We start from the raw sequence: 25,598 nt of genomic DNA, 5'->3' as shown, positions 1-25,598 counted from the left end.
AAGTGGTTGGTGGTTCTCATGGCAGCTGTCAGTTAACAATCAGTCACTGTATAGCCTAATTTGGATGACATTGATCTGACAGGAAAGTCAGTGCTCATTGCGCATGACAGGACAGCTTATGTGTGGTGTTAATACAGATACAAGGTTGGATCATATTAATAAGAGTGAGTGGTGTAAAGTGTATGTGTGTTTGTCTTGCAGTTGTCTTCATCACTTACATTGCAGTTACCAATTTAATGAACCAATACTGAAGTGTATTCTCAAAAAATATCTTATTTTTTTTTTAAACCAAACTACAGAAAGTACGTGAGGCAAACAAAGAGCTACAAGTTCAGCTTGACCAAGCATTGCAGCAGGCCCAAGACCCTAACAGTAAAGGCAATTCATTATTTGCAGAGGTATGTGGGTGTAAATGGCATGTAGAAGAAAGTTGTACATTATACTTTCAATATGCATTTAATAATCAAAATACAACAGTATGATTAGTATGTTATTATAAAGACTGTTGCCGGTAATTTGCAGCGAAAACCCATTGTTTTTCCTTTCTGCCAAGGTTGCCAGCGCTGTATTTTTTATGTTTAATACAACTCAACAGGCATATATTAATTTGAACATACTGTATTTCCACATCTCTACAAAGTCCATCTAATTTAACACTGTATAGCTACTCAAAGCACATGCAAATTGATTTTAGAAATCTACTACAATGTGGCAAACGTTGGAGCTTTATGTCATGAGAATGAACCATTTCAGACATTTAGGTCAATTAGCCACGCTAATTACCGTGCAAGGAAAAGGGCTTGTAGCCTCAGGCTTGAACACCCGGTGCTATTGAATTAGATGTTCTTTTCCTCAATTGTCTATAGCCATAGCTATAGGTTAACACATTCAAGGCACCCGCAATAAGAGCAGAAAGCCCTACTTGCCGTATATTTCTGTCCAAGGCTTAAACAGAATTCCACTTTAAGTGCAGCCTGCGTGCTGCAATTGAATAGCCCCAGCCACTGCATAAACGTGCAGCTAATTGAGTTTAATAAAAAGAACCTCTGATCATTCAACAGCTAAGGGCCAGATTCAAAGTGTAGTAAACCACTGAGCACTAGGGGTCATTCCGAGTTGATCGCTAGCTGCTTTTGTTCGCTGCGCAGCGATCAGGTAAAAAAAACGGCACTTCTGCGCATGCGGCGCAATGCGTACGCGCGTCGTACTATTACAACGAACGATGTAGTTTCACACAAGGTCTAGCAAAGCATTTCAGTCGCACTGCTGGCCGCAGAGTGATTGACACGGAGAGGGTGTTTCTGGGTGTCAACTGACCATTTTCAGGGAGTGTTCGAAAAAACGCAGGCGTATCTGGACGAACGCAGGGCGTGTTCGTGACGTCAAAACATGAACTGAATAGTCTGAAGTGATCGCAAGCGCTGAGTAGGTCAGAAGCTACTCTGAAACTGCACAAAAATATTTGTAGCCGCTCTGCGATCCTTTCGTTCGCACTTCTGCTAAGCTAAAATACACTCCCAGTGGGAGGCGGCATAGCGTTTGCAAGGCTGCTAAAAACTGCTAGCGAGCGAACAACTGGAAATGACCACCACTGTGTCCTAGAGACCTCATGCTGAATATACAATGCAGTGGTTCTGTACATTTTGCAAAGAAATATTGACATGCATTGTTTATTTAGAAACTGTATACTACATGGGAAAAATAAGTTGACAAATTCTAAATTTGAATATTCTCTACTTCTCTCACTGTTATGAATTGTCATAACATTCCGTATAGAGAACACTTGTTTTCTTCAAAACTGCTTTTCTCTAACGTCCTAGTGGATGCTGGGGACTCCGTAAGGACCATGGGGATAGACGGGCTCCGCAGGAGACATGGGCACTTTAAGAAAGAATTTAGGCTCTGGTGTGCACTGGCTCCTCCCTCTATGCCCCTCCTCCAGACCTCAGTTTGATACGGTGCCCAGGCGAGCTGGGTGCTTTTCAGTGAGCTCTCCTGAGTTTGCTGAGAGAAAGTATTTTGTTAGGTTTTTTATTTTCAGGGAGCTCTGCTGGCAACAGACTCCCTGCATCGTGGGACTGAGGGGAGAGAAGCAGCCCTACTCTCTGAAGCTAGGTCCTGCTTCTTAGGCTACTGGACACCATTAGCTCCAGAGGGATCGTACGCAGGATCTCACCCTCGCCGTCCGATCCCAGAGCCACGCCGCCGTCCCCCTCGCAGAGCCGGAAGACAGAAGCCGGGTGAGTATGAGAAGCAAAGAAGACTTCACAGGCGGCAGAAGCCTTCGTTCTTCACTGAGGTAACGCACAGCACTGCAGCTGTGCTCCATTGCTCCCACACACCTCACATACTCTGGTCACTGTAAGGGCGCAGGGGGGGCGTCCTGGGCAGCATTTGGGACCTCTTTTGGCAAAAGTTAAACATATATACAGCTGGGCACTGTATATATGTATGAGCCCCCGCCAAAAATTGCATATTAAAAATTGCATATATAAAAATTGCTTAAGCGGGACAGAAGCCCGCCGCCGAGGGGGAGGTGTTTCGTCCTCAGCACTCACCAGCGCCATTTTTTCTTCACAGCTCCGCTGAGAGGAAGCTCCCCAGGCTCTCGCCTGCAGATACACAGTAGAAGAGGGTAAAAAGAGTGGGGGGGCACATAATTAGGCGCAAAAAACAATATATAAACAGCAGCTACTGGGATAACATTAAGTTACTGTGTTATTCTTGGGTTTATAGCGCTGGGGTGTGTGCTGGCATACTCTCTCTCTGTCTCTCCTAAGGGCCTTGTGGGGGAACTGTCTTCAAAAAGGGCATTCCCTGTGTGTGTAGTGTCGGTACGCTTGTGTCGACATGTCTGATGAGAAAGGCTATGTGGAAGCAGAGCGGGAGCAAGTGAATGTGGTGTCTCAGCCGACGGCGCCGACACGTGATTGGATGGATATGTGGAAGGTATTAAATGATAATGTTAATTCCTTGCATAAAAGGTTAGAAAATGCTGAAGCCTCAGGACAGTCAGGGTCTCAGCCCGTGCCTGATCCTATGTCGCAGAGGCCGTCAGAGTCTCAGAAGTGCCCACTATCCCAAATTGTTGACACAGATACCGACATGGATTCTGATTCCAGTGTCGATTACGATGATGCAAAGTTACAGCTAAAATTGGCTAAATCCATCCGTTATATGATTATAGCAATTAAGGATGTGTTGCACATCACAGAGGAAATCCCAGTCCCTGACAAGAGGGTACATATGTATGGGGAAAAGAAGCCGGAGGTAACCTTTCCCCCCTCACACGAGCTAAATGAGTTATGTGAAAAGGCTTGGGAATCTCCAGATAAAAAACTGCAGATTTCCAAAAGGATTCTTTTGGGGTATCCTTTCCCGCCAACGGACAGGTTACGCTGGGAATCCTCCCCTAAGGTGGACAAAGCTTTAACACGCTTATCCAAGAAGGTAGCCCTACCGTCACAGGATACGGCTACCCTCAAAGATGCTGTGGATCACAAACAGGAGGTTACCCTGAAGTCCATTTATACACATTCAGGTACCTTACTGAGGCCGGCGATCGCGTCGGCCTGGGTGTGTAGTGCTGTAGCAGCATGGACGGATACCGTGTCTGAGGAAATTGATACTTTAGACAAGGATACTATATTGTTGACCTTGGGGCATATTAAAGTCGCTGTCCTATATATATGAGATGCTCAAAGTGACATTAGTCTACTGGGTTCTAGAATAAATGCTATGTCAATTTCTGCCAGAAGGGTCCTGTGGACTCGGCAATGGACAGGTGATGCCGACTCAAAAAGGCATATGGAGGTTTTACCTTACAAGGGTGAGGAATTGTTTGGGGAGGGTCTCTCGGACCTGGTCTCCACAGCTACGGCTGGAAAGTCACATTTTTTGCCATATGTTTCCTCACAGCCTAAGAGAGCACCGTATTATCAAATGCAGTCCTTTCGATCACAGAAAAACAAGAAAGTCCGAGGAGTGTCCTTTCTTGCCAGAGGCAGGGGCAGAGGAAAGAAGCTGCACAACAGAGCTAGTTCCCAGGAACAGAAGTCCTCCCCGGCCTCTACAAAATCCACCGCATGACGCTGGGGCTCCACAAGCGGAGCTAGGCCCGGTGGGGGCGCGTCTTCGAAATTTCAGCCCCAAGTGGGTTCGCTCCCAGTTGGATCCCTGGGCAATAGAGATTGTGTCTCAGGGATACAAGCTGGAATTCGAGGAGATGCCCCCTCACCGATACCTCAAATCGGCCCTGCCAGCTTCCCCCTACGAGAGGGAAATAGTGTTAACTGCAATTCACAAATTGTATCTTCAACAGGTGGTGGTCAAGGTTCCCCTTCTTCAACAAGGAAGGGGTTATTATTCGACCATGTTTGTAGTCCCGAAACCGGACGGTTCGGTCAAACCCATATTGAATTTAAAATCCCTGAACATATACCTGAAAAGGTTCAAGTTCAAGATGGAATCGCTGAGAGCGGTCATCGCAAGCCTGGAAGGGGGGGGGGGGTTTATGGTGTCTCTGGACATAAAGGATGCATACCTTCATGTTCCCATTTATCCACCTCATCAGGCGTACCTCAGATTTGTGGTACAGGATTGTCATTACCAATTTCAGATGTTGCCATTTGGTCTCTCCACGACACCGAGAATATTTACCAAGGTAATGGCGGAAATGATGGTACTCCTGCGAAAGCAAGAAGTCACAATTATCCCATACTTGGACGATCTCCTCATAAAAGCGAGATCGAGAGAGCAGTTGCTGATCAGCGTAGCACTTTCTCTGGAAGTGTTACGGCAACACGGCTGGATTCTAAATATTCCAAAGTCGCAGTTGGTTCCTACGACTTGTCTGCCTTTCCTGGGCATGATTCTAGACACAGACCAAAAAAGGGTTTATCTCCCGATTGAGAAAGCTCAGGAACTCATGACACTGGTCAGGAACCTATTAAAACCAAAACAGGTGTCAGTGCATCACTGCACTCGTGTCCTGGGAAAGATGGTGGCATCATACGAGACCATTCCCTTCGGCTAGTTCCATGCGAGGACTTTTCAATGGGACTTACTGGACAAGTGGTCCGTATCACATCTTCAAATGCATCGGTTAATCACACTATCCCCCAGGGCCAGGGTGTCACTCCTGTGGTGGCTACAGAGCGCTCACCTTCTCGAGGGCCGCAGATTCGGCATTCAGGACTGGGTCCTGGTGACCACGGACGCAAGCCTCCGAGGTTTGGGTGCAGTCACACAGGGAAGACATTTCCAAGGTCTGTGGTCAATCAAGAGACGTGAACAGAAGAAAGTTAGGTAGAACATATAGGGCGCTCCTTGAAATGTGGACCTCCTGCTGCCTCTTTCTGACACCCCTGGATTAATCCCCCAAAAAACCAAGACTGAACAAAGCTAAAAGGAGTGGATGGGTGCAGAGAGTTGGCGCTGGAATGAAAAAAAGACCTTGGTGGCTGATGATTCAGCCAATGGTTATTGATCTACATGAATTGATGTAATGAAGTGAAGGAAAGAAAATATAAAAATGAGGAAATACTTATCCTACATAGTTCGTTTGCTGAATCTTCTGGTCGTCGAGATGAAGATATTTTTTCCTCCAAGAAGAATGGAATCGCAAATGCGGGATGATATAAAAAATAAAAAATAATGAAGTTTTGAGTCAAAGTCTCTTAAAAATTTCAGATATAAATGGCACACTTCTGATAATAAAATCAATAAGGAAAAAACCTTTCACATTCAGTTCTTTGGTACCGGGCCAATTGCAGCTCAGTGTTGAAGTCGTGCTTTCCCCTCTTTCTGGCAGCCTTCTCTCCTCGCGGCAAATGCTACATTTTTATAACCTGTATTTATCTGTTTTATCCAATAAACCCCCCTGTTTTAATTATGGGTGTTCCATTATGAATGCTGATTGGATAAAAATACCTTTATGTGCAGACGGAAAATACATAAACCAGTGAGTACCGGTACGCAGTTCAGCTAAAAGATACCTTGATGAGTGTATACCTACCTGCTTTATTGTAAGTTAGGTACGCCTAAAGTCCTAACAGTACTGCTATTGAAAGAAACTTTTACAAGTCATAATCTCACTCACTTTTTGTAAGTGAGGTACGCTCATTGCTGTGGAAACATTCCACCTCCTTATTGAATTTATTATCAGAAGTGTGCCATTTATATCTGAAATTTTTAAGAGACTTTGACTCAAAACTTTTTTTTATTTTTTATATCATCCCGCATTTGCGATTCCATTCTTCTTGGAGGAAAAAATATCTTCATCTCAACGACACACACAACAGTGGGCACTGTAAGGGGGGGGGGGGGGTGCGCGCCCTGGGCAGCAATTAATAGCCTCAAGGGACACTGGCAGATGTAAATATACTGCGGAGGCAGTATATTATTAACCCCCGCCAGTTTTTTTATTATTTGAGCGGGACTGAAGCCCGCCGCCGAGGGGGGCGGGGCTTGATCCTCCAGCACTAACCAGCGCCATTTTCTCCACAGCACATGCAGAGAAGCTGGCTCCCCGGACTCTCCCCTGCTGAACACGGTCACAGAGGGCAAAAAAGAGGGGGGGGGAGGGCACTTTTTATTTGCGCAGTGAGTGTATATTTATATAAAAACGCTTTTTGTTTGGGAATTTGGTTTCCAGTGTCAGTTGGCCCTGGGTGTGTGCTGGCATTCTCTCTCTCTGTCTCTCCAAAAGGCCTTATTGGGGAACTGTCTCCATATAGATATATCCCTGAGTGTGTGTGGGGGTGTCAGTACGCGTGTGTCGGCATATCTGAAGCGGAAGGCTGAAATGGACGGGTGATGCCGACTCAGAGGCATATGGAGGTTTTGCCTTACAAGGGTGTGGACTTATTTTGGGAGGGTCTTACGGACCTGGTTTCCACAGCTACGGCAGGTAAATCTACTTTTTTGCCTTATGTTTCCTCACAGCAAAAGAAAAGTCCACAATATCAGATGCAGTCCTTTCGGTCACATAAGTCCAGAAGAGGTCGGGGCTCTTCCTTCCTCGCCAGAGGGAAAAAACTGCCGGCTACAGCTTGTTCCCAGGAGCAGAAGTCCTCCCCGGCTTCTACTAAATCCACCACATGACGCTGGGGCTCCGCGGAGGGATTCCGCTCCGGTGGGGGTACGTCTTCGACTCTTCAGCCACGTCTGGGCTCAATCAGAGGTGGATCCCTGGGCAATGGAAATTGTATCCCAGGGTTACAAGCTGAAATTCGAAGACGTGCCTCCTCGCCGGTTTTTCAAATCGGCTTTACCAGCTTCTTCCCCAGAAAGGGAGATAGTTTTCAATTCAATTCAAAAACTGTCAACAACAAGTGGTTGTCGAGGTTCCCCTAGTTCAATAGGGAAAGGGGTACTATTCAACCCTATTTGTGGTCCCGAAACCGGATGGCTCGGTCAGACCCATTCTAAATTTATAATCCCTAAACCTGTACTTGAAAAAGTTCAAATTCAAGATGGAATCACTCAGGGCGGTTATCTCCAGTCTGGAAGGGGGGGATTTTATGGTCTCACTAGACATAAAGGATGCATACCTTCATGTCCCCATATATCCTCCTCATCAGGCATACCTGAGGTTCGCTGTACAGGACTGTCATTACAAGTTTCAGACGTTGCCGTTTGGGCTTTCCATGGTCCCGAGGATTTTCACCAAGGTAATGGCGGAAATGATGGTGCCCCTGCGCAAGCAGGGAGTCACAATTATCCCGTACTTGGACAATCTCCTGATAAAAGCAAGATCGAGAGAACAGTTGCTACAAACCGTGTCGCTCTCCCTATGAGTGCTGCATCAACACGGCTGGATTCTCAATCTAACAAAGTCACAGTTGGTTCCATAGACCCGGTTGACTTTCTTATGCATGATTTTGGACACGGAACAAAGGAGGGTTTTTCTCCCTATGGAAATAGCCCAGGAACTCCAGAACATGGTCAGAGACCTGTTGAAACCGAAAAGTGTGTCGGTCCATCAATGCACTCGAGTACTGGGAAAAATGGTGGCGTCCTACGAGGCCATTCCCTTCGGCAGGTTTCATGCAAGGACTTTTCAGTGGGACCTTCTGGACAAGTGGTCCGGGTCCCATCTGCACATTCATCAGAAAATCAGCCTGTCCCCCAGGGCCAGGGTGTCTCTCCTGTGGTGGCTGCAGAGTGCTCACCTTCTAGAGGTTCGCAGGTTCGGCATTCAAGACTGGGTTCTGGTGACCACGGACGTGAGCCTCCGAGGATGGGGAGCAGCCACACAAGGAAGAAACTTCCAGGGACTATGGTCAAGCCAGGAGGCTTGTCTACACATCAACGTACTGGAATTGAGGGCCATATACAACGGCCTGCGTCAAGTGGAGAATCTTCTTTGCGACCTACCGGTTCTGATTCAGTCAGACGTCACTGCCGTGGCTCATGTAATCCGCCAAGGCGGAACAAGGAGCAGAGTGGCGATGGCGGAAGCCACCAGGATTCTTCGCTGGGCGGAAAATCATGTAAGCGCTTTGACAGCAGTCTTCATTCCGGGAGTAGACAACTGGGAAGCAGACTTCCTCAGCAGACACGATCTCCATCCAGGGGAGTGGGGACTTCATCAAGAAGTTTTTGCAGAGATAATAAGTCTTTGGGGACTTCCTCAAATAGACATGATGGCGTCACACCTCAACAAGAAGCTTCGGAGGTATTGTGCCAGGTCAAGGGACCCTCAGGCAGTAGCAGTGGACGACCTGGTGACACCGTGGGTGTTTGTCGGTCTATGTGTTCCCTCCTCTTCCACTCATCTCAAAAATATTGAGAATCATAAGACGAAAAAGAGTGCAAACAATACTCATTGTTCCAGATTGGCCTCACAGGGCCTGGTATTCAGATCTTCAGGAAATGCTCACAGAAGATCCGTGGCCACTTCCTCTCAGAGAGGACCTGTTGCAACAGGGGCCCTGTCTGTTCCAAGACTTACCGCGGTTGCGTTTGACGGCATGGCGGTTGAACGCCGAATCCTAGCTGGTAAAGGCATTCCGGAAGAAGTCATCCCTACTCTGATAAGGGCTAGGAAGGAGGTGATGGCGAAGCATTATCACCGTGTCTGGAGAAAGTATGTATCTTGCTGTGAAGCCCAAGAATGCTCCTGCGGAATATTTCCATGTGGGCCGTTTTCTCCACTTTCTACAGACAGGAGTGGATATGGGCCTAAAATTAGGCTTCATTAAGGTACAGATTTTGGCCCTATCAATTTTCTTTCAGATGGAATTGGCTCCTCTCCCAGAAGTCCAGACTTTTGTAAAGGGAGTGCTGCACATCCAGCCTCCTTTTGTGCCCCCAGTGGTACCATGGGACCTTAACGTGGTGTTACAGTTCCTGAAATCTCAGTAGTTTGAGCCTCTTCAAACGGTGGAATAAAAATTTCTCACTTGGAAGATGGTCATGTTGGCCTTGGCATCTGCAAGGCGGGTGTCTGAATTGGCGGCTTTGTCTCACAAAAGCACCTATCTGATTTTCCATGTGGATAGAGCAGAATTGCGGACTCGTCCTCATTTTTTGCCTAAGGTGTTTTCATAGTTACATATGAACCAACCTATTGTGGTGCCTGTGGCTACAGGGGACTTGGAGGATTCCAAGTCCCTTGATGTAGTCAGGGCCTTGAAAATGTATGTAGCCAGGACGTCTCGGGTTAGGAAAACAGAGGCTCTGTTTGTCCTGTATGCAGCCAACAAGGTTGGCGCTCCTTCTTCTAAGCAGACTATTGCTCGCTGGATCTGTAACACGATCCAGCAGGCTCATTCTACGGCTGGATTGCCGTTACCAAATTCGGTTAAGGCCCATTCCACTAGGAAGGTGGGCTCTTCTTGGGCGGCTCCCCGAGGGGTCTCGGCGTTACAGCTTTGCCGAGTGGCGACTTGGTCGGTGTCAAACACTTTTGCAAAGTTCTACAAGTTTGATACCCTGGCTGATGAGGACCTCCTGTTTGCTCAGTCGGTGCTGCAGAGTCATCCGCACTCTCCCGCCTGGTCTGGAGCTTTGGTATAATCCCCATGGTCCTTACCGGTAAATATTTTTCTCCTAGTCCGTAGAGGATGCTGGGCGCCCGTCCCAGTGCGGACAATTTTCTGCAAGACTTGTATATAATTTTTGCTTACATAGGGGTTATGTTACAGTTTGGATCAGTCTCTGGCTGATGCTGTTTTGTTTCATGCTGTTAACTGGTTCGTATATTCCAGGTTATACGGTGCGGATGGTGTGGGCTGGTATGAATCTTGCCCTTTGGTTAACAGAATCCTTTCCTTGTACTGTCCGTCTCCTCTGGGCACAGTTTCTCTAACTGAGGTCTGGAGGAGGGGCATAGATCGAGGAGCCAGTGCACACCCATTCTAAAGTTCTTTATAGTGCCCATGTCTCCTGCGGAGCCTGTCTATACCCCATGGTCCTTACGGAGTTCCCAACATCCTGCACGGACCATGAGAAAAAGATTTACCGGTAGGTTTAAAATCTTATTTTTTTTCCCTATCTACAGCCCAGAGACTTGCTGCAGATGCAGTGAGTTTTCTTCAGAAATGTATTTTAGTTTATTTTCAGGCACACTGGTTGGGCAACCAGTCTGACTGCGTCATGGGACTTAAGAAGTGGGACCAAACCAACTTCCTTAGAGTTAATTGTTTGTCATCTCAGCTGACAGGACACTGAGCTCCTGAAGTGATGTTCTCGCACTCCCAGAGGGTGAGCCCACGTCGGCAGCATGCCACCACCCCTTAACAGATGTCGAAGAGGGTCCACAACACGGTGCAGTGAGTGTTACACCGGGGACCCGGTTGTTGCCCAGACTGGCAACAAGTAACTGGGGGCTATATACTCTCGTTTTACACATATTATAAGGACAGCCAGTATAAAAATAATGCAGGGGCCGCGCACCATTTTGGGGGCGGGGCTTCCCGGAGAGCGGGACCAGAAGCCAAATGGCACCATTTTCTGCTACTGCACAGACTGCACATCAAGACTGCTCCCCTAGGTCCCACTGAATCACCATTGTAAACTGGTACCAGGGGGTTATAATGATGGGGGAGCTCATTATCAGCGGTTTTGCCGCTGTGTAGACAGTTGCACTGTGAGGTCACCCAGCGGGGCGCTGCTCAGACTGTGGTGTAGTGTGCTGGTTCCCATATCTCTGTATCACTCCATTCCGGGTAGTCTGGGTTAGTGTGCATAACTCACTAACATGTCTGCTAATAAGTCTGTGTGTACTTTATGCAAGGCTAGGTTTACACCTTCCTCACAGGGGTCACTTATGTGTATCCAATGCTCAATTCCTTCAGAGGTAGTGATGTACAGGCACCAGAGTGGATGGAATCGTTTAAAACTATGATTTCCAATATTAATTCAGAGTTAGCTACGGCTAAGCAAGAAATCCAAGCGCTGAAACAAACTATGGACACGTTTATAGTAACTGCTGCCGACCACAGACAGGCTCTTCAGCCCCCCCTTTTGGTCTCTCGCAAACGCAGTCTCCCTCAATTGTTACAATTTGACTCTGATTCTGAACTACCAGAGCTTGATGAGGGAGAGGCTGAGGTAGACAATGATGTTTCCCTGTCCCCGGGTGCTGAAGCCCTCATTTATGCCATTAGAGAGGTGCTTAATATCCCTAATAAAGAGGCAGAGCAGGCAGAGGAATTGTATTTTAATGTCAAGCCAAAGTCCTCTGCAACCTTTCCGGTTTCTAAAGAATTAGGTTCCTTGGCCAGGGCAGCATGGATTAATCCTGAAAATAAAATTTTCTCTTACGTCCTAGAGGATAGTGGGGTCCATATTAGTACCATGGGGGTATAGACGGGTCCACTACTAGCCATGAGCACTTTAAGAATTTGTTATTGTGGGCTGGCTCCTCCCTCTATGCCCCTCCTACCAGACTCAGTTTAGAAAATGTGCCCAAAAGAGCCGGTCACGCTTGGGAAGCTCCTGAAGAGTTTTCTGCATTTATTTTCTATTTTCAATTTTCACGCAGGTCTGGTTGGCACCCGACTGCCTGCTTCGTGGGACTCAGGGAGGGGGAAATGGCCCAACCTCCCTAAGGTCAATGGTCCCGTTCCTCGCTGACAGGACACAGAGCTTCTGAGGGTCCTATTCCCAAGCGCCACAACGGCGAGCGTACAGACCCACAGCATATGCCACCTCCCCTAAAAGAGCCAGAAGTCAAATGAGTGGATAGTAGGTGGCCGGTGTCCCGGTTAGCGGGTTGCCGACTGTATTCGAGATACAATGGTAGCGCAGCGCTGACATGCAGGCTGCGCTCCAGGTTGCAGAGACACTGTGTGACTGCTGTGAGGGGCAAGCTGAAGCCGCTAATGATAACCACACTGGCAGTACACTACAGGGTTTTAACCCACTGTAGAACAGAATGTGCAGTGTGGGACCTGAACTAGCTGGAGACATCTTTCCTGTTTGGTACGTGGACTTATCCGGATTTGGTCCTCTGCCGTTTTTCTATCTAGCAGGACTCTTTGTTCTCCTGTTTGGTTCTGTGGATACCAGCTGTTGGTAGATATGTCATTTGAATGTTTTAATTTTGTGAGTGCATTTTATTAAATTTTGTTACCCCACTTTAAAAAAAGGCTCTGCACTATTGTATGTTTTTCTCCTTGTTCATGGTATGTGGAAATATCCACATTTACTGTATATACTTACCTTCAACCAAGAAAACCTGTTATTCGCTTAATAGAATCTACAGTACTTACCTATTGGTGAGAGATACGCCTATATATTTCTACTACCATGTGTGTGACCCCCTCCTAATTCTAATCCGATTATTGAAGCAGTATTGCACCATATGTTGTCTTATTTCCTTTTTTTGAGTTCCATTTGGAGGATTATATAGAGAAAATCATCAAAGGAAGGAGTGAAAAAGTAATTTCTTTGACTACTAAAGACCACCTTACTATTCGAGGGAAGTTTTGTTCACAACTTTGAGTCACATCTAGTTTTGTTACATGTGATCCCACATAGCGCCTATTGGAGTGCATTATGTTTGTGTCTTGTTAAAGGGAACTCGGTGTTTTTACCTTTTTGTACTCTTTGGTTGCTAGTGTGGGCTTAAGTGCACCTATTCACTTATTACCTTTTTACCATTTCAGTACACTACAGGGGTTTTAACCCACTGTAGAACAGAATATTTACCTCAGCCAGTATAAAACACCTGGGGAGACTGCGCGCCATTAAGGGGGCGGGGCTTCACTCTGAGCGGATCCAGCAGCTCACCAGCGCCATTTTCCCTCTGCAGCTATACACAGGCAGATTGGCAGAGAAGCGCAGCTCCTCCACAAGGACTCCAGAACACCTCAATTGTGCCAGGGGGTCATACCAGGGGGAGGAGCAGTATTTGGTGAACTAAGCCATATTAAGGATACTTAGTTTGCGACCCAGCTATACTTGTTCTTTACCTACAGGGTCGCTTTGTAGCTAGCTCCACTATACTCTATGTCCCCCATGGAAGGGCTCTGTGTGGGTTAACTGTGCTTTTAACCTATTTTCCTGAGTGTGTGTTCTTTCACATTTACTATGTCAAAGGAGTGTTTATCATGCACAGCAGGATGTTTTTCTCAATCTGAGGGATCACTGGAGTGTACTCAGGATAGTACACAGTTTCAGGCTAGTGTATCTGAACCAGTATGGTTAGATTAATTAAAAGGGATGATTTCAATTATTTCGAATAAATTATCCCAAAATGAGAAGGAGACTCAGTACTTAAGGCAATCTGTTGATGTCCTCATGGACCCAGCCAAATCTCATCCTAACCCTTTGTTCCACGCTCTCTATGTACCCCATCTGTGTCACCCCTGTCTGTCTACCCCTCCCCTTAGAATGTAAGCTCTCACGAGTAGGGCCCTCTTCCCTCGTGTGCTTATACTTTTCTTACTTTAATAATCCTCAATGCCCAGATCCTGCAGTTTTTTGTCCACCTGGAACTTATCTCTATGTTGTTTACTGGTGTAGATATGCTTAGTTACCCTGTACTTGTCCTATATTGTCTTCAACTGTAAGTCACTGTTTTCCTGTTTTTGATTATGTGCATATGTACTCTGTAATTGGGCGCTGCGGAACCCTTGTGGCGCCATATAAATAAAGGATGATAATAATAATAAAATGAATAGAGATTCGGTGGTCATTCCAGCGTCTCAGCGCCCTGCCATTTGTCCACAGAAGCGTACTCTGGTCCAAATCATGTAGGCTGATACTGATGGTGATGATGTATCAGACCCAGAGGAGGGTGAGGGGGACTCTGGAGGGGAGGGGGGAACAGCTTTGTACAGGGTATATAGGCCCTGATAGAAGCTATTAGAGAAGTCCTGCACATCCCTGATAAGGTGTCAGAGGACGAGGATGAATCTTATTTTAATGTGAAAAAGAAATCCTCAGCTACTTTCCCTGCATCTAAGGAATTAAATTCCCTATTTAAAGCATCTTGGTAAATCCTGACAAGAAGTTTCAGGTCCCAAAACGGTTACTCACATCCTTCCTGTTTCCTCGGGATGATAGGAAAAAATGTGAAAACCCACCGATAGTTGATGCATCTGGTTCTGGGCTGTCACGTAAGATAGTTTTACCTGTTCCTGGGGCAGCTTCCTTGAAGGATACTACAGACCGCGAGATTGAGACCACTCTCAAATTTCTGTACACAGCTGCAGGGGTGTCCCAGAGACCCACTGTAGCTTGTGCATGAATCTCTAGGCCCATTACAAAATGGTCAGGTAATCTAATTGACGGGTTAGATTCCTTATCCAGGGGGGAGATAATTTTACTCCTACACCAAATACAGGATTCTGCTAACTTTATGGTGGAGGCCATAAAGAAATTAGTTTACTCAATGCACGCACCACTGCCCTGGCAGTGTCAGCACGCAGGGGCTTGTGGCTAAGCCAGTGGACTGCGGACGCAGAATCCAGGAAAGGCATGGAACGCCTACCCTTCACAGATGAAGCCCTTTTTGGAGATAAACTGGATACGTGGATATCCAAGGCTAAGGTGGGTAAGTCTACATACTTTCCTTCCGCAGCTCCCCCGGCTAAAAAAATCCTACACTGCTCCACCTCTGCAGTCCTTTCAGACAGCGAAGTTTAAAAACAAACCCAAAGGTTTTTCTACGGCCTTCAAAGGCAATAGAGGTAGACCCAGAAAACCAGGTACAGAACCCCAGTTCTACTTCCTCTAAGTCTTCAGCATGACGGTGGACCGCACTGCCTGGAAGACAGGCAGGTGGGAGCCCGTTTTCTTCAGTCATATATGGGAAACGTCATGCCAGGATCCCTGGATCAAAGATCTTATAGCCCAGGGCTACAGACTGGAGTTTCAGGAACTCCCACCCCACAGATTCTTCAAATCAGGCTTACCAGCTTCTTAAGAAGCATGTATGACTTTACAGGAAGCAATTCAAAAACTTGTAAAGACTCAAGTCATTATTTTAGCTCCGCTACAGCTACAAAACCAGGGTTATTATTCCAACCTGTTTGTAGTACCGAAACTGGACGGTTCGGTAAGGCCCATTTTAAAACTCAAGTCGTTGAACCCGTCCTTACGGGTGTTCAAGTTCATGATGGAGTCTCTTAGAGCGGTGATCTTTGGTCTGGAGGAGGGGTGTTCTTGGTGTCTCTGGATATCAAGGATGCGTACCTTCATATTCTGATTTGGCTGCCTCATCAGGCTTATCTCTGGTTTGCCTTACAGGACTGTCACTACCAGTTCCAGGCTCTGCCATTTGGCCTCTCTACGGCACAGAGGGTGTTCACCAAGGTAATGGCAGAGATGATGTTTCTCCTCCGCAAACGGTGAGTGAACATAATTCCGTACCTGGACGATCTGCTGATAAAAGCACCATCCAGGGGAGAGGTTGTTAGACAACATTGCCCTCTCAACGCGACTGCTCCAGGATCACGAGTGGATTCTGTACCTACCAAAATCTCATCTGGAAACAACACGGAGGTTTCCGTTCCTGGGGATGATACTGGATACAGACGCACAGAAGGTATTCCTTTCCTTGAAAAAGGCATTGGTGATCCAGTCGATGGTGTGGGATGTTCTGAAACCATAATGGATATCGGTGCATCTATGCATTTGCCTTCTTGGGAAGATGGTATCTGCCTACGAGGCGCTACAGTACAAAAGGTTCCATGCAAGGCCTTTCCAACTGGATCTGTTGGACAAGTGGTCCGGATTGAATCTACACATGCACCAGAGGGTCCGTCTGTCCCCAAAAGCCAGGATTTCTCTTTTGTGGTGACTTCAGACTTCTCGCCTGACCGAGGGCCGAAGGTTCGGGATTCAAAATTGGAGCAGTCACCCAAGGGGAACAATTCCAAGGAAAATGGTCAAGTCAGGAAGCCATTCTTCCGTTCAACATTCTGGAACTAAGGACCATATAAAACGCCCTTCTACAGGCATCACATCTTCAAGATCACGCCATTCAGATTCAGTCGGACAATGTGACAGCAATAACGTACATAAACCGACAAGGCAGAACAAAGAGCAGGGCAGTAATGTCAGAGCTATCAAGGATTCTCCTCTGGGTAGAAAGACACACTGAGGCATTGTCCGCGATCTTCTTTCCGGGAGTAGACAACTGGGTAGTAGACTTCCTCAGCAGACACGACCTCCACCCAGGTAATTGAGGCCTTCACCCGGAGGTGTTCGAGTGCGTGACACGTCGGTGGGGAATTCCACAAGTCGATATGATGGCCTCTCGTCTCAACAAGAAGCTCAAGCGGTATTAGTCCAGGTCGAAGGACCCGCAAGTGGTGGCGGCGGATGCTCTGGTGACTCCATGGGGTCTACCAGATGGTGTACGTGTTTCCACCACTCCCATTAATCACAAAGATTCTCAAAAGAATAAAAAGGTAAAAGTTTCAAGCAATTCTCATTGCTCCGGACTGGCCAAGAAGGGCCTGGTATTCGGATCTACTGGAGATGCTCCTAGAGGACCCGTGGCCTCTACCTCTTCACGAGGACCTTCTCCAACAGGGGCTGTTTGTCTATCAAGACTTACCATGGCTACGTTTAAGGGCATGGAGGTTGAGCGTCAAATTCTAGCCCAGAAAGGGATCCCGGATAGGGTTATTCCAAGCCTGATCCAAGCCAGAAAGGGGGTAACGTCTAAACATTACCACCGTATTTGGAAAAAATACATCTCTTGGTGAGTGTACAGGAAATGTGGGCCTACATTGGGCTCCATAAAAGTCCAGATTTCGGCCTTATCCATTTTCTTCCAGAAATAATTGGCTTCTCTCCCTGAGGTTCAGACATTTTTGAAGGGGGCTCTGCACATCCAACCGCCCTTTGTGCCTCCTACGGCACCTTGAGATCTCAACGTGGGGTTGGAGTTCCTGCAGTCGGATTGGTAGGAGTCAAATTTCTTATGTGGAAGGCCGTCACACTGATGGAATTGGCTTCTGCGATGCGTGTGTCGGAGCTCGGGGCGTTGTCTCACAAAAGCCCCTATTTGATTTTTTATGAAGATAGGGCTGAACTCAGAACTCGTCAGCAATTTCTTCCAAAGGTGGTGTCTGCGTTTCATATCAACCAACCTATTGTGGTTCCGGTGGCTACAGACACCTCTGCTACTTCAAAGTCCTTGAATGTTGTGAGGGCTTTGAAGATCTATGTGAAGCGGACAGCTGGTCACAGAAAATCGGACTCGCTGGCTGTTCTCTATGATCCCAATAAAATTGAGTGTCCTGCTTCAAAGCAGACTTGTCCACTGGATCAGACTTACTATCCAGCATGCTTATTCTACGGCAGGCTTGCCGGTTCCAAGATTTATACAGGCCCACTCTACTAGGTCGGTGGGTTCTTCCTGGGCGGCTGCCCGGGGTGTCTTGGCTTTACAGCTCTGCCGAGCAGCTACTTGGTCAGGTTCGAACACGTTTGCCAAGTTCTACAAGTTCGATACTTTGGCCTATAAGGACCTTCAGTTTGGTTAATCCGTTCTGCAGGAACCTAAGGACTTTCCCACCCGGGTTGGGAGCTTTGGTACATCCCTATGGTACTAATATGGACCACAGTATCCTCTAGGACGTAAGAGAAAATAGGATTTTAATTACCTACCAGTAAATCCTTTTCTCATAGTCCGTAGAGGATACTGGGCGCCCGCCCAGTGCTTCGTTTCTTCCTGCACTGTTACTTGGTTAAGTATTGTTGGTTCAGCGGTTGATGTTCCAGGTTTAAAGTTTAGTTAGCTTGGCTTTCCTCTAGATTGTGTGTGCTAGTTCGGAATCTCACCACTATCCTTTTATATCCTTCTCCCGAAGTATGTCCGTCTCCTCGGGCACAGTTTCCTAGACTGAGTCTGGTAGGAGGGGCATGGAGGGAGGACCCAGCCCACACTATCAATTTCATAAAGTGCCCATGGCTCCTTGTGGACCCGTCTATACCCCATGGTACTAATATGGACCCCAGTATCCTCTACGGACTACGAGAAAAGGATTTACCGGTAGGTAATTAAAATCATAATACCACTAAATGGGTGGCAAGTTCATTCCCCTTCCCTACAGAGGATAGTAAAGTCTGGGAAACCCCGCAGACAGTGCATACCTGTGTGTCCAGGCTATCCCCTAAGATAGTTTTACCTGTACTTGGGGCTGTTTCCCTTAAAGACTCAGCTGATCGCAAAATTGAAACGATTCTCAAATCAATTTATACTGCAGCAGGTGTAGCCCAACGCCCTACCATAGTATGCGGTTGAAGTTCTAGATCCATGGTAAAATGGTCTGTTGAAATTTGAAAAAGGTTGCTCAAACTACCTGAAGAAGAAATAGTGACATTACTACAACACATCCAGAATGTTGCAAACTTTGAGTGAGGCCATTAAGGAACTTGATATCATTAATGGCCGTACCACGACTATGGCAGTATCTGCTCGTAGAGTACTGTGGCTGCGTCATTGGTCAGCGGATGCTGATTCCAAAAAAGTTGAAAACCTTCCTTTTACAGGTGATTCCTTGTTTGGGCAACAACTGAACAAGTGGATATTTCATGCAACTGCAGTTAAATCTACATATCTGCCGTCTGCTCCACCACCTGCCAGGCATCCCTATCCTGGACCATCCCTGCAGTACTTTCGGGTGGCCAGATTCAGAGGCAGGGCCAGAGGTGCCGCCAATGCTGCTAGAGGATCTCGCAGTAAGTTCCGTAAACCAGCTGCTGCTGGACCTGCAGACCAGGCCTCAGGACCCTCTTCCACGAAGCCATCCGCGTGACGGTTGGCCCCAGGAGCAAGGTGACTTTCAGGTAGGTGCTCACCTTCAACACTTCACCCACATATGGGCAGTATCCTTCCAGGATCCTCGGGTGAGGGACCTCATATTCCAAGGATACCTGCTGGAATTCCAGGAAATCCCTCCTCTCAGATTATTCAGGTCAGGCTTAGCAGCTTCACAGGAAGCCAGGGCTTCCTTACAGCAGGCAGTACAAAAGCTGCTTTCTACAGGAGTTACTGTTCCGGTGCCTCCTCAGCTGCACACAAAGGGGTTTTACTCAAGTCTCTTTGTGGTTCCGAAGCCACACAGCTTGGTAAGACCAATCTTGAATCTCAAATCCCTGAACCCGTATCTTTGGGTGTTCATATTCAAGATGGAATCTCTTAGAGCAGTAATAGCGAATCTGGCAGAGGGGGAGTTTTTTGTGTCCCTGGATATCAAGAACGCATACCTGCATATCCCAATTTGGCCCCCTCATCAAGCGTTGCTCATGTTCGCGATTCTGGACCAGGATTACTAGTTTCAGGCCTTACCCTTCAGTTTCTCCACAGCCCCAAGGGTATTCACGAAGGTTATGGCAGAAATGATGCTACAACTGCGCATGAGGGGTGTCCAATTAATTCTGTACATGGACGATCTTCTGATAAAGGCGGTATCCAGGGAACAGCTTCTGCCCAGCATTGACTTGACTACTGAGCACGGATAGATACTCAATTTCCAGAAATCTTACTTGGAACCATCTCAGAGAATTCAGTTCCTCTGGATGATTTTGTATACGGAGTCTCAGAGGATTTACCTACCCAGGGGCAAAGCCTTGACTATTCAGTCTATGGTCCAGATAGTGCTGAAACCTCATGTGTTATCGATTCACCTTTGTATTCGCTTGCTGGGCAAGATGCTTGCCTCCTACGAGACGATAAGGTACGGCAGGTTTCATGCGCGACCGTTTCAACTGGATTTGTTGGACAAATGATCGGGATTTCACCTGCACATGCATCACAATATAACCTTGTCACCAGAAGCATGGATATCCCTACTATGGTAGCTACAAGTTTCCCATGTGATGGAGGGTCGGAGTTTCAACACCCTAATCTGAACGCTGTTGACAACGGATGCCTGCCTCCGGGGTTGGGGGGCTGTGACTCAAGGGGCGCAGTTCCAGGGGACATGGTCCTTTCAGGAATCTGCTCTTCCAATCAACATCCTGGAACTCAAAGCGATTTACAATGCTCTCATACAGGCCTCATCCCTCCTTCAGAATCAGGCCATCCAGGTGCAGTCTGACAATGCCACGGCGGTGGCATACATCAACCGACAGGGAGGAACCAGAAGCAGGGCCGCAATGCGGGAGGTGTCAAGAATACTCCTCTGGACGAAAGCCAACGCAAGAGCCATCTCGGCCATTTACATTCCAGGGGTTGACAACTGGGAAGCGGACTTCCTAAGCAGGCACGACCTCCATCCGGGGAAATGGGGCCTCCACCCTCAGGTGTTTAAACAACTCGTTCACCGGTTTGTTTGTCCACAGATAGACCTGATGGCTTCTCATCTCAACAAGAAACGCTGTCGTTACTGCTCCAGAACTAGGGATCCCCAGGCGGTTGCGGTAGACGCTCTGACAACACCATGGAATTACCACTTGGTTTACCCATTTCCTCTGATTCCTCTACTCCCAAGAGTTCTGAAAAGATTCAAAAAGGAAAGGGTTCAGGCAATTCTCATTGCCCCGGATTGGCCTCGGTGGGTCTGTTATGCGGACCTCCTGACCCTGTTGTTGGAGAAACCCTGGCCTCTGCTGCTTCTCAAGGACCTTCGTCAACAAGGACCCTTCATCTATCTAGACTTACAGCGGCTCCGTTTGACGGCCTGGAGGTTGAGAGGGACATTTTAACCAGGAAGGGTCTTCCATCAAAGGTGGTTTCCATTATGGTTCAGGCCCTTAAGGTGGTTACCTCCAAACATTACCACCGTATTTGGAAGAATTATGTTTCTTGGTGTGAGGGTCAAATGTTCTCCTGTAGAATTCCCTCTGGGCCGGTTTCTACTGTTTCTTCAAACAGGAGTGGATAAGGGCCTACAATTAGGCTCCATCAAGGTTCAGCTCTATCTTCTTTCAGAAACAACTGGGGGTACTTCCTGAAGTACAGACCTTTCTTTAGGGGGTGTTGCACATTCAGCCACCATTTGTTCCTCCCACGCTCCCTGGTACCTCAATGTGGTGTTGACCTTTCTACAGTCGGGTTGGTTTGAACCCTTGCAGAGAGTTGACTTGAAATGCCTGACGTGGAAGACTGTTATGTTACTGGCCTTGTCTTCGGCCAGGCATGTGTTGGAATTGGGGGCCTTGTCATGTAAAAGCCCTTAGTTGGTGTTTCATGAGGATAGGGCGGAGCTCAGAACTCGCCCACAGTTTTTGCCGAAAGTGGTATACCGGCCTTTCATGTGAATTAGCCTATTATAGTTCCAGTCTTGTCCGACACTTCAGTTGCTCCAAAGTCCCTGGATGTTGTACGGGCTTTGAGGATTTACAACAAAAGGACGGCTTGTTACAGGAAGTCTGACTCACTTTTTGTCCTTTATGATGCTAAGAAAATTGGTCGTCCTGCCTCCAAACAGTCCATTGCTCTTTGGCTCAAATTGACTATTCAACAAGACTATACTTCGGCGGCTCTGCCACTGCAAGTTCTGTTCAGACCCACTCCACACGGTCGGTGAGTTCTTCCTGGGCGGGGCGGCTCAGCATTACAGTTGTGCCGTGCAGCAACTTGGTCCAGTGTGAACACCTTTGTTTAATTCTACAGGTTTGACACCTTGGCCAAAGATGACCTTCAGTTTGGTCAGGTGGTTTTGCAGGGGTCTCAGCACTCTCCCACCCATTCCAGGAGCTTGGGGACGTCCCCATGGTAATCTAGTATTCCCCAGTATCCACTAGGACATAAGAGAAAATTGGAATTTAATACCTACTGGTAATTCCTTTTCTTGTAGTCCGTAGTGGATCCTGGGCGCCCACTTCAGTGCAGCGTTTCTGCTTACCTGGTTGTAAGTGTTATGGTTGGGTTTGCTGTTGCTTTCCCTGCTCCATGTTTGATTCGCATTGCTATCCTTCCATAGTTAGCGTTGCTTTCCTCTGTTCTGGTTAGCTCTGCTAATTTATTGTTTGTGTGTTGGTTCGTTACCTCACCGCTTTTGTGTTATATCCTTCTCTCAAAGTATGTCCGTCTCCTCATGCACAGTTTCCTAGACTGAGTCTGCTAGGAGGGGCATAGAGGGGAGAAGCCAGGACACACTATTAGTTCTTAAGGTGCCAGGCTCCAGTGGACCCGATCTATACCCCATGGTAATCTAGTATTCCCCAGTATCCACTACGGACTACAAGAAAAGGAGTTACGGTAGGTATTAAATTACAATTTTTGTCCGTTTCCCATACATTACCTGATTTTCATTCCAGCCAGCCAGATTCAACAGTTTGTCTGCCAGATAATTGTATAGTGTATGCCCAGCTTTAATAAGTATTCACCAACTAAGCAAGATTGTCCTGTAAAAAAATGTCCTAATTTTGGTGTGGTGTGCATCCATGTATTCTAACCATTTTAAAGGACACTAGATTTCTTCATGGCACAAATAAGGAGATTTATGGTAAGAACTTACCCTTGTTAAATCTTTATCTGCGAGGTACAATGGATTCCACAGGGAATAACATTGGGGTGTAGAGTAGGATCTTGATCCGAGGCACCAACAGGCTAAAAGCTTTGACTGTTCCCAAGATGCTCAGTGCCGCCTCTTCTATAATCCCGCCTCTGTGCACAGGAGCTCAGTTTCGTTAACCAGTCCAATGCAGTAGCAGGCAAAAGAGACGACAGCCATTAGTGGCCATGTACACCACATTCTCACGACAGGAGAAGGTATGCCATACAACCCAAAGAAGCTAAGTGCGTCAGGGTGGACGCCCTGTGGAATCCAGTGTACCTCGCAGAAAGATTTAGCAAGGGTAAGTTCTTACCATAAGTCTACTTTTCTGCTGCGGGGTACACTGTTATTCCACAGGGAATAACATCGGGGATGTCCTAAAGCAGTTCCATATGGGATGGGATGCACTGTAGCGGGCACAAGAACCCAGCGTCCAAAGGAAGCATCCTGGGAGGTGGAAGTATCGAAGGCATAGAACCTTATGTTCACTGAGGACCACGTAGCTGCCTTGCACAATTGTTCAAGGGTCGCACCATGGTGAGCCGCCCAAGAAGGTCCAACAGACCGAGTAGAAAGGGCTTTTATGGTAGCAGGAGCTGGAAGGCCAGCCTGTACATAAGCATGAGCAATCACCATTCTAATCCATCTGGTAAAGGTCTGCTTGTTAGCAGGCCAGCCACATTTGTGAAAACCAAACAGTCTTCTTCCCATAGATAAGGAGAGCCCGTACCACATCCAAAGACCGCTCTTTGGAGGATAAATCCGGAGGGACAAATGCAGGAACCACAATCTCCTGGTTAAGGTGGAAAGAAGACACCACCTTGGGTAGATAACCAGGGCGCGTTCGAAGAACCGCCCGGTCACAGTGAAAAATCAGATAGGGGGACCAACAAGACAAGGCACCCAAATCTGATACTCGTCTAGCAGAGGCAATAGCCAGCAGAAACAAGACCTTGCGGGAAAACCACTTAAGGTCCGCAGATTCAAGAGGTTCAAACGGAGACTCTTGCAAAGCCTCCAGAACACACGACAAATCCCAAGGAGCCACAGGTGGGACATAGGGAGGTTGAATCCGTACAACACCCTGAGTGAATGTATGAACATCAGGCAGAGTCGCAATATTTCTCGGAAATCATACCGACAAGGCAGAAATATGAACCTTGAGGGAGGCCAGCCGAAGGCCCAAGTCCAGACCCTGTTGTAGGAAGGCCAATAGTTTGGGTGTACTAAACCTGTAAACTTCATGATTGTTAGGTGCGCACCAAGCAAAGTAAGAATTCCAGACCCTATGCTAAATCCGAGCAGAAGCCGGCTTACGGGCCATCAACATAGTTTGAATGACCGCCTCAGAAAATCCTTTGGCCCTCAGTACAGAAGCTTCAAGAGCCACGCCGTCAAAGCCAGTCAGGCCAAATCCTGGTAAACACAAGGGCCCTGAACGAGGAGGTCTGGTCGTTGCGGAAGCAGAAGAGGACGCTCTAGCGAGAGACCCTGTAGCTCTGAGAACCAATGCCGCCTGGGCCACGCTGGAGCTATTAGAAGAAGGATTCCTCCTTCTTGCTTGAACTTCCTCACCACTCTGGGCAAGAGTGACACCGGAGTGAACACGTACGGCAGCCGAAAGTTTCATGGAATTTCCAGTGTGTCCACGAGGATCCCTTGTTCTTGCTCCACTGGGAGTTGAAATACTTCTGGATGAAGGCTCCACTCTCCAGCGTGTACGTCCTGACGACTGAGGAAGTCCGCTTCCCAGTTGAGGACCCCGGAATGAACACTGCCGATATGGCTGGCAGATGGCGTTCCGCCCATTTGAAGAATCTTTGACACTTCCAACATTGCCATGTGGCTTCGAGTGCCGCCTTAATGATTTATGTACGCCACCGTGGTGGCGTTGTCTGACTGTACTTGAACAGGCATGTTAAGTACCAGATACCAGGCCAGTTTCAGAGCATTGAACACTGCCCGCAATTCCAGAATGTTTATCGGGAGAAGAGACTCCTTCTTTGTCCACCGAACCTGAAGAGTGTTGCTCCAACACCGCGCCCAAACCCCTCAGACTGGCATCTGTCATCAGAAGGACCCAGTTGGATATCCAGAAGGGACAACCCCTGCTCAATCGATGGTCCTACAGCTACCAGGTCAGTGACAGACCGACCTCCGGAAACCAGGAGATCATTTGAGACCTGATCCGATGAGGCAGGCCGTCCCACTTAGCAAGAATCAGTTTCCGCAGAGGGCGGGAATGAAATTGAGCATACTCCACCATGTAGAAAGCCGACACCATGAGACCTAGTACTTGCATCGCCAAGTGTATTGACACACGCGGACGAGAGAGGAAGCAACGTATCTTGTCCTGAATCTTGAGGACTTTCTCCTGTGACAAAAACAACCTCTGGTTGTGTGTGTCCAACAACGCTCCCAAATCCACCATGCTCTGGGTAGGGACCAGGGTTGAGTTCTTCCAGTTGATGAGCCACCCGTGGGCTTGCAGAAACTGGACCGTCAGATCCAAATGACGGAGGAGAACTTCTGGGGAATTGGCCAGGATCAGCAGATCGTCCAGATACGGCAGGATCCGCATGCCCCGATGGCGGAGTGAAGCCGTCATAACTGCAATAATGTCCATGGTGAAAATTCGCTGAGCCATGGTCAGACCAAACGGTAAGGCCTGGAATTGATAAT

At 47.5% G+C, this 25,598-nt stretch overlaps 1 protein-coding gene across 3 annotated transcripts in view; it reads left to right on the top strand.

Moving 5' to 3' along the window:
• The window catches only part of SPDL1 (spindle apparatus coiled-coil protein 1), a 407,460-nt gene that overhangs the window by 230,970 nt on the left and 150,892 nt on the right, over positions 1-25,598 (top strand). For all 3 annotated transcript variants that reach the window (XM_063928265.1, XM_063928263.1, XM_063928264.1), the window contains exon 6: positions 300-398. In XM_063928265.1, coding sequence (XP_063784335.1) covers positions 300-398 — 99 coding nt within the window. The remainder of the gene's footprint in view (positions 1-299; positions 399-25,598) is intronic.

Source organism: Pseudophryne corroboree, chromosome 6 (genome assembly GCF_028390025.1).
Source record: "Pseudophryne corroboree isolate aPseCor3 chromosome 6, aPseCor3.hap2, whole genome shotgun sequence".
Lineage (NCBI taxonomy): Eukaryota > Metazoa > Chordata > Amphibia > Anura > Myobatrachidae > Pseudophryne > Pseudophryne corroboree.
This window is presented reverse-complemented; position numbering and strand designations above follow the sequence as displayed.